General features: G+C 42.5%; 1 protein-coding gene across 1 annotated transcript; it reads right to left on the reverse strand.

Annotated features, from left to right (window-relative positions):
- Window positions 1-630: 630 nt before the first annotated feature.
- Window positions 631-9968, reverse strand: LOC106569667 (cholinergic receptor, nicotinic, gamma). The gene is made up of 12 exons (XM_014141228.2): window positions 9773-9968; window positions 6908-7047; window positions 6725-6769; window positions 6476-6600; window positions 6162-6317; window positions 5353-5450; window positions 4801-5001; window positions 4317-4431; window positions 3405-3519; window positions 2612-2885; window positions 2210-2343; window positions 631-2021 (listed from the first exon to the last, which is right to left on the reverse strand). The coding sequence occupies exons 1-12, from the start codon at window positions 9837-9839 to the stop codon at window positions 1797-1799; spliced, it is 1695 nt and encodes a 564-aa protein (XP_013996703.1). The 5' UTR covers window positions 9840-9968; the 3' UTR covers window positions 631-1796.
- Between the last annotated feature and the right edge of the window lie 427 nt (window positions 9969-10395).

Here is a 10395-nt window from a genome sequence, read left to right on the forward strand (position 1 = left end):
TGTCATGCACAAAGTAGTTGTCCTAACCGACTTGCCAAAACTATAGTTTGTTAACAAGAAATTTGTGGAGTGGTTGAAAACAAGTTTTAATGACGCCAACCTAAGTGTATGTAAACTTACGACTTCAACTGTATATGTTATACCTAAAGGGGTCCTCAAATAGCTAAATGATTCATGGTATGACCATCTTAATACAATTCCAGCTTTTTAAATGTTGCCATTTGTCAAGCACTTACCCTCTGATGTCCACTCCCTGGCATCTGTTGATTGAAGTTAGTGTCTAGCAAGCAAGCAGCTGCGTTTTTCAAACAGGGATGGGTGAAGTAGGCTTCTATCTCGTGCTCTACTTTGTGTGTGGGTGTGTACACGTGTGTGTGTGTGTGTGTGTGTGTGTGTGTGTGTGTGTGTGTGTGTGTGTGTGTGTGTGTGTGTGTGTGTGTGTGTGTGTGTGTGTGTTTGCGAGAATAAGTTATATGCATGTCTGTGTGCTTGTGTGTTACCATGCGTGTGTTTGTTATGCTCACAAACGTGTGTTTATGTTGTATGGGAGTGTGTGTGTGTGTGTGTGTGGGGGGGGGGGGTTCACCCACTGGTCTCTCTGACTCTGCCTCACACCCATACTACCAAAAGTTGTTATACCTTTACTTTTAATGAAACAAAGTTAATCTTTGAACAACAACAAAAAACACGTGTATGATCAACAATCTAGAAAAGAGAACACTGTGTTCGCTGATTAATATCAAAATCACAACTAAATTAACTATCTTACAAAAAACATGATGGATGATGGTTGCCCAGCCTGGTCTCATAGATTAGACGTAACATAGTAAATGTAAATCCGAGACACTCAAATTAATATGATATATTATGTTCTGTATGGTTACATAAGATAGAAGGTAACTTAAGTAGGATGGTTGTTCGGGGTGGATGGGTATACGTATAATGCGAAGGTCTAGCAAACTAAAGGTTGTGTGTTTGAATTTGTAAGTCGCTCTGGATAAGAGCGTCTGCTAAATGACTAAAATGTAAATGTGAAATGTGAATCTCATCACGTACAACTTTAGCATTTTGTCTAATTAGCATCTTTACAACTACTTACTGCCTTTTAGCTACTTTGTAACTACTTAGCATGTTAGCTTAACTTTAATCCTAACCTTAACCCTAACCCCTAGCCAAGCTAACGTTAGCCACCTAGCTAACGTTAGTAACAACAAATTGTAATTCGGAACATATATGTTTTGAAATCCGTAACATATTGTACAAATTGTAATTCGTAACATATTATATGAAATGGATGATGGACATCCACAAATTAATACATACCATACGAAACGTAACATATCATATTAATTGGAGTGTCCTGGATTTACCTTTATTAGGTTACGTCTACCCCTGAGTCCAGGTTGGGTTGCCTTAAAGAAAGTAAACATAACAGTGTGATAAAACCTTAACATATTACTCAGTGGTAATATCTATGTTCAAAAATACCACCTTCAACCATTTCTCTGAAACACACATATCATACAAGGCATCAGTGTGTATGGTCAAGCATATCCCTTTGTAATTAGTATGGACATCTATAATCCACTGTCAAAATCTTTGTTGTCTCACTGAATGAGCAAACTCATAAACTGCAAAACCTGTGACAGACCCACATGGTTTAGTTTCAGTCTCAGACCACCAATACATACATAACCATAGATCTCTCAAGGGTTTCTGTAGCCACAATAACCTGTGCTAAAACCCATTCCTTTCTAGGGCCATTTTCAGACCTCTTCCTGGTTTATAGACATTTCTCAACCCAGTAGATTTTCACCAGTGTCATTCCCAGAGAGATCGGTGATGTTATTCCCTAACGGAGGAAGGTACTTCCTGGGATCACCAGGGAAAGGTACGGAGGGGGGCTGGTTGAAATGCCCCATCAGGAAGATTCCGATGGTGCCCATGAAGAACGACAGCGCCATGGCGATGAAGCACACCCTGTCAATCACCCGGCCAACCAGGAACCACTCCTCATTCTCCTGTTGTGGCATCAGAGGGACAGGTCAGAGGGGAGACTAAGAAGTGGAGAATCACTCTAAATGTTGGGAAATCAGTTTCCTTTCAGTAATGAAAGAGTAATGAACGGTATTACAGAGTGAAACATGTTCTGGCACAAAATGGTAACTGTGCATCACCCAGGTGGGTGAAAAGAATTTGGGAGACTCACACTCTCAAAGTTGTTTTGCTGCCTGGCACTCTTGGCAATATGTTTGCAGGATTCCACACACTGGCGCACCTCCGGTGAGGCCTGGGCCAGGCTGGTCCCCAGGTCCTGTGCCGTACCCCCCTCAAGACTGTTATCTAGGGTCAAAGGTTAAAACAGAGAATTAACCTATACAAATTTCTTGCAATTTTCTCGCAGCTAAGATTGAAAATATGGTAACACTTTACATTAAACTACCCTTATTATTGTGTAATTACACTGTACTTACAGCAGCAAACCCAACCCTAGCTTCATGTCCAGCTGCTGGTTCAACCCTAACCCTTATACCAACCCTTATCCTTTTCCTAAGTGGAGGGTAAGTACAGTGAATTCCCATTGTAATATTCTATGTGTAACCGTACTCACAGATCTTATCCAGTGCAGATTTCATGAGGCCGTCTCTCTCTCTGAGCCTGGAGAACATGAGTTCAGACCGGGCCGTCTTCATGACGTATTCTTCTGCCTTGATGATGAGTCCTAGGGAGCTGCGGCGCCGGCAGGGGACTAGAAATATGTTACTCCCACTGTCGGTACTGTGACTGTGACCATTACCGGTTCCATCACTGAAGTCACAGTCCTCAGACGGTGTCCACGGTCGCATCTGCATCCTCAGCAGCCGAGGCAGGATGTTCAGCAGGACCTGAGGTCAACATTGTCAAGGGTCAAAGGTCAACACCAGAGTTGGGGTAGGTAGCCTAGTGGTTAAGAGCATTGGGCCAATAACGTAAGGTCGCTGGTTCGAATCCCCTAGCATAAACTTTTGATGTGCCTTTGAGCAAGGCACATAAACCCAATTGATCCTGTAAGTGGCTCTGGATAAGAGCGTCTGCTAAATGACTAAAATATAAATGTAAATATGGGGCCAATTTGAATTGAAGTCACTCAATTCAGGAAGTCTATTTATATATATACATAGATTACTTGTCCTTAGTTTATTGATAAATCATTCAAATTAGATTTTTTTAAATCTATTTGTGAATTAGAATTTCAGTTTAATTCCTGAATTGACCCCATCCCTGGTCAACACTACCAGTCCAGATCAGCCAAACTTTCCCTTATGCCTAACAAGCCATCGAGTAATGCAGAGGACCATATAAAACCACATTAGAGGCGTGGGACGCTTCTGACAAACTTGCTGGTCACAGTTTTACAGTCTTACCTTCCTGACTTTATTGTTCATGATGTGTGTATTGGGGGACCTTAGAGAGAGGTTCAGCACGATGACACAGTTCATTACTATGATGGTGGTCACGGACATGACAAACATCAGGTACCTACAAAACACATGAAGCCATTAAAGCTAACGGTTACAGAAATCAGGACTGCAGACAGGCTCTATAGACTTCTGTTATAGACCTCTATATGAGTGACCTGTTGTTATGTTGGACACCTACTGTCAAAAAAATATGTTATTAAATATTTTGACATTTTTTGCAAAATTAAAGATTTAAGGAAATACAGGCAGGCACCACATTACTACAAGACAAAACAGCTCACTCAATCAAATCTGATGCTCTATATAAGCCAGCTTTGATATAATAAAAAAAATCTTGAAAAGGTAGTGGAATGGGGTAATGTCTTAGTGTGATGTGGGAAGAATCCAATACTTTATCTTGTATGTGGTACAAATCACATTATTGTGGGAGAACCTCCTCTAAGAGTATGAATTAGTTTGAGAAGGTTTGAATCCTAATCAACCTGCTTACACATAGTCTGAAGTACAATACCAACATAGCTGCTGTAGTAGGTCAAAGCTGTGTGCTGGAAAACCTTGGTAGAGCATGGGTAAAGTACAGTAGGCATTGTGGGGCTCGTGAATTTCCTTTCTTTATCGACCAATGGCTTTCCTCTCTTCCGACCAATGGCTACTTCTCACTTAAAACATAGTTTTTTTTGTTTTTAATAGAATAACATTACAACTAGAAGGTTGTTTTCCATTAAGAAAATTGTGTGACTTGCTTCCACTCTTTAGAAGTATTTTTGTGGTAGTTGAAGAAGTTTAAAACATTTTACTTAAAGGAAAGCAGTAAAATATAGTCTAAGTAAATTATATTAAAATAAGTGGTCCTACTTTCCGATAAGAGGAACAGTCTGGGAGGTTTCTGGAACCTTGTTGGCTATGAGGATGAGGAAGACAGTCTGGGCCAGGAGAATCATGATGGACACGGTGCACTTCTGACCCCCAGCTGACCAAAACCAAAATCGGATCACAAGCACAGAGAGTCAATCAGTTGATAAACATCTACATTTACATTTATATTTTTGTCATTAAGCAGCTCTTATTCGGAGCGACACACAGTTCATCATCAGACAATTAAATACTGTATGTACTGGATTGCACAAGCATCTATAGGTGTATCAGAGGTGTTACCGGGTAGGTTAGGTGAATGTGCGGACGGTGAGTATGTGAGTGTGTGTGTGTGTGTTTGTGCATGAACGTGTGTGCGCGTGAACGTGGGTGTGCATACGCGTGTACATGTGTATTCGTCCGTGTGTGTGCGCGAACTTGTGTGCATATGTGTGTACATGTGTGTGTGAGTCCATGCAGTCGTCACCTTTGGCAGGCAGGAAGTAGACGAGCAGGCCCAGGGATGAGATGAGGACACAGGGAACGATGATGTTGATGACGTAGAACAGAGGTTTCCTCTGGATCATCAGGAAGAACACCACTTCCTGGTACTCTAACTCATCTTTAGTGTAGCGCTGGTTAATCAGCTTCTTAGCAGGCCTGTGTTTGATGATCCACTCCCCATTCTCTGGCAACAGACGAGAGCTAGAGTTAATATGAATAGTGTCATGGCTTCCATGTAAGCTGCTTAGAACATTATATAATTCTGTCTAGAATGAGATAACGAGAGAACAAGAGAACAAGAGGTTTGAATCCTGTTCAGTTCCCAGATGATGCAAGAACTTTGTATTTGTTTTTAACAAACAGAACCCAAATTGAATTGAACGTTTATTGACGATTCTATGAAAATGTATTGTCTTTTTGTAAAATGCTCTCATGTTATCCTCTGTTCCCTAATGTCCCTAGTTTTTTTCATACGCTCACAAAAAAAAACACATAAATCAATCAAGGTGTTTGCGGCGTAGGGTTACTACAATACCTGTAAAAGCCTCAGGGTCGATCACCACCCACTCCACAGGCTGGTTTTCCTCCTCTGTGAGAACTAGTTCTATCTCGTTTGCGTTGTAGGTCTGGGAACTGAACACAGGGATAGAGGAAACACAGTCATCCATAACTGTGAAACCAAAAACACAGAACCTCCACTGACACACCAATAAGCTACATCTCATATTGACTAATGATATTTTTTATATTTGCGGTTTAATCGATTGGTTTCCCAGACAATTTTGCATACACTTTGGGCTGGATTAAATCCGTATCGCGAAAGATCCACGTTATAGCTCGATTGAAATTTAAAGGCAATGTTCCTGTGTTCGCAGAGACTGCATTCACAGTAAATGCTGCATGTGTTGACTGAATCGGAAAATTAACTTTACATTTTAACATAGCTTTGCGATGCGGATTGAATCCAGCCTCCACTCAATTCTTTCAGATCTGCTGAAGGGGTATACAGTATAACGGCCCAGGGAGGTTAAGGGCGAACTAGTCAGTTGCAACCAAAATGTCTAGTCTGCACTTAACCCAAACCCTCTGAATCAAAGAGGTGTTGGGGGCTGCCTTAATCAACGTCATCGGCACCCAGGAAGCAGTTGTTGTCAGGGGGTTAACTGCCTTGCTCAAGGGCAGAACGGCAGTTTTATTTACACATTTTCCTTTTTGGGGATTCGAACCAGCAACCTTTTCGGGTAACTGGTCCAACGCTCTTAACCGCTAGGCTACCTGCAGCTGGTGGTTATTTTCAGTTGAGATTAGTCATTAGTGGGGTGTGTGTGACTGTGACGCCCATACCGGAACACCATGGTGCAGTTCTGCCAGTCGAAGGGGAAGTAGTTGACGGTGATGGAGCAGGCGCTGCGATAGATGGCAGGAGGCAGCCAGTACACACAGCCACCAGGAGACACCAGGGCGTTACAGTACATGGCTATCTCAAACTTTCCGTCTACACTTTGGAGAGAGAGAGAGAGAGAAAGGAGGGAGGTTATGTATGGGATTTTTTCTGACATCTGACAACTTCCTAACATGGATGCCGTTATCATGAATCTGCAGTGTTCCCTTGGCCAGCACGTTAAGTGATGATTTTACATCATGCTTTCTAGACTCACTTGTTCTCCAGGATGATGTCAGGCAGCCAGATGCTCTTGGAGGGGATCCTCATCTGGGAGGTGAGGTTTCCGTACAGGATAGACCTGGGAGGTTGGTCCCAACTCAGCCTGTAGTCACACCATTTCTGACAATGGAAAAAGCAGATAACAAATAGAATATGAAAGGAAACGAAGACAAAGAGTCGGGAGACATGGTGTGGTACTAAGCCACTGTGTGAGTGTTTAACCTGAGTCGACAAGGGATTTTACCATTTCAATCCAGACGCTGGTTGTAAGGGCTTCTTCCTTTTCATTCTAGGGATGGAAAGCAAGATGATCACACAGAGACACACACACACACACACACACACACACACACACACACACACACACACACACACACACACACACACACACACACACACACACACACACACACACACACACACTGACCAGGGAAATAAGGTTGGTGAGGGTCATCTTGACGGTGACCTGTGTGATGTCACCACTCTTCTCCATGGGCCGGACGTTCTTGTTGTAGCCTATCATCAGGTCCTTGAACAGCTCCCCCTCCAGGTTCACCCCTGCCACTGCTGAGATACAATCAGAGACAAAATGATTGAGTGAGATAGAGAGAGACACATGGTGAGATACAATGAGAGACGCCGAGTGGGTTAGAGTGAGAGAGACAAATAGTGACAGCGTGAGATAGAGGGAGATAGGGTGAGGTAGAGGGAGATAGTGGGAGATAGAGTGAGTTATTAATACTTCAATAGGGGAACACACAAGGTTGGATGTCAGCTAAAACTGCACGATATATACAAGAGTATGTGGACACCCCTTCAAATGAGTGGATTCAGCTTTTTCAGCCACACCCGTTGATGACAGGTGTATAAAATGAAGCACACAGCCATGCAATCTCCATAGACAAACATTGGCATTAGAATGGCCTTACTGAAGAGCTCAGTGGCTTTCAATGTGGCATCGTCATAGGATGCCACCTTTCCAACAAGTGAGTTCGTCAAATTTCTGCCCTGCTAGAGCTTCCCGGTCAACTGTAAGTGCTGTTATTATGAAGTGGACATGTCTAGGAGCACCAACGGATCATCCGTGAAGTGGTAGGCCCCTCAAGCTCACAGTACGGGACAGCCGAGTACGTGACATGTAAAAATCATCTGTCCTCGGTTGCAAGACTCACTACCGAGTTAAAAACTGTCTCTGGAAGCAACATCAGCACAAGAACTGTTAGTCGGGAGCTTCATTAAATGGGTTTCCATGGCAGAGCAATGCCAAGCGTCGGCTGGAGTGGTGTAAAGCTCGACGCCATTGGACTCTGGAGCAGTGGAAACGCGTTCTCTGGAGTGATGAATCCCACTTCACCATCTGGCTTTGGAGGATGCCAGGAGAGCGCTACCTGCCCCAATGCATAGTGGCAACTGTAAATTATGGTGGAGGAGGAATAATGGTCTGGGGCTGTTTTCCATGGTTCATGCTAGGCCCCTTAGTTCCAGTGAAGGGAAATCTTAATGCTACAGCATACAATGACATTCTAGACAATTCTGTGCTTCCAAATTTGTGGCAACAGTTTGGGGAAGGCCCGTTCCTGTTTCAGCATGAAAATGCCACCGTGCATTAAGCAAGGTCCATACATAAATGGTTTGTCAAGATCGGTGTGGCAGAACTTGACTGGCCTGCACAGAACCCTGACTTTAGCCCCATCGGACACCTTTGGGATGAATTGGAACGCCGACTGTGAGCCAGGACTAATCACCCAACATCAGTGCCCGACCTCACTAATGATCTTGTGGCTGAATGGAAGCAACTTCCAACATCTAGTGGAAAGCCTTTCCAAAAGAGTGGAGGTTGTTAATGCCCATGATTTTGGAATGAGATGCTCGACGAGCAGATGTCCACGTACTTTTGGTCATGTGGTGTAGCATACTGTGAATGTGATATGTTTTTCCTGCAGCAAATTATTCTTTCAATGTTATATACAAACAGATAAAAATATGTATTTTATTCCAACTTCAAAGACATAAAAAACAAACATTGTCAAGATATGCGAGAATATGCATATAATTGGTACCATTGGAAAGAAAACACTTTGAAGTTTGTAGATATGTTAAAATAATGTAGGAGAATATAACACAATAGATATGGTAGGAGAACCCCCAACCCCAAAAAAGTTTATTTTGAGGGACCGTGCTCTTACAATGGAAAGTATAGGGGCATACTGAATTCCAGCTCCCAGGATGCAATTCCTATGGTTTCCACAGGGTGTCAGCAGTTTATGTTCAAGGTTTCAGGCTTGTAACTTCCAAAACGAATAAGAAATATCAGTTTTAGTACAGGGACACAGTCTTGGAAATTCGTGTTTATTTTGAGGGACCGTGCTCTTACAATGGAAAGTATAGGGGCATACTGAATTCCAGCTCCCAGGATGCAATTCCTATGGTTTCCACAGGGTGTCAGCAGTTTATGTTCAAGGTTTCAGGCTTGTAACTTCCAAAACGAATAAGAAATATCAGTTTTAGTACAGGGACACAGTCTTGGAAATTCGTGTTTGGGCGCGCCATGAAGACAAGACGCACCTGCTAAAATCGGTTTCCTATTGAACATACTTCTTTCCGTAAGAAATATTATAGTTTGATTACATTTTAGGGTATCTGATGAGTAAATAAAAACATATTTTGACTTGTTGAAACAAAGTTTAGGAGTAGATTTTCAGATTCCTTTCTCTGCATATTGAACGAGTGGATTACTCAAATCGATGGCGCCAACTAAACAGACTTTTTGGGATATAAAGAAGGATTTTATCTAACAAAACAACACTACATGTTATAGCTGGGACCCTTTGGATGACAAATCAGAGGAAGATTTTCCAAAAGTAAGTGAATATTTAATCGCTATTTGTGAATTTATGAAACCTGTGCCGGTGGAAAAATATTTTGATGTGGGGTGCCGTCCTCAAACAATCGCATGGCATGCTTTCGCCTAGGCTTAAGAAGTTTTTAATCAAAAGACAGCTTCTCTAAGGGCCTTTTTTTTGGAACACACAAAAATAGCTCAACTATTTTTAATTGTTTATTCTGTTCTCTAGTGACACTTTTTAACCATGCAAAACATTTGTGCCATTTTGAAGTGTTTGTATAAAGCTTTAAACTAATTGTCATAATGCTTCTACCGACCGCTCAGAAAACCTGTATAAGCTACTCATCCCATACCCTGACATTCCAATAAATACCAATAAAATACCAATTGAAATACCTCTAGAAACTAGCCATGCTTATACAGTAAAGTGGATGCTAACATTCTTACCAGTAGTGAAGATGAAGAGAAATATCCATAGACCGAGTGGTGGAAAGCGTTGAGATCCTGCTGCCATCTCTGGGACTGAGATTATTATCGTTTCATACTACTCTTTAGGTTTGGCTGCCACCTGCCAAGGGGTGAGGGGTGATGTGTGGTGTGTGTGGCAGGGGTGGGGTGTAGTTGTTCGTTTGTGTGTGTGTGTGTGGTGGTCAGGGTTGTGTCAGTTTCAGGGGAGGGTTTACTGTCTTATGGCCCTAAAAGTATTTCTGGAGCGCTGCACTCCTACTGTGTATCCCAGGACTGCATTGTCAGCTGTCACAACGCACGCACGCACGCACGCACGCACGCACACACGCACCACACACACACACACACACACACACACACACACACACACACACACACACACACACACACACACACACACACACACACACACACACACGGAACTGGAATGTGTAGCGGCCCTTTTACGGGCTCCTTACCAATTATTTAATTTCGTGTGTTTTTTTACACTGATTGTAACTTTTTTTGTACATAATGTTTTCACCTTTGTTTCCTATGACCGAAAAGAACAGCGATCACTAACCTCGATTTGGATGAAGATTTCCACTTCAAAGATTCGGAGG

The sequence above is a fragment of the Salmo salar genome, chromosome 14 (assembly GCF_965601325.2).
Source record: "Salmo salar chromosome 14, fSalSal1, whole genome shotgun sequence".
NCBI lineage: Eukaryota > Metazoa > Chordata > Actinopteri > Salmoniformes > Salmonidae > Salmo > Salmo salar.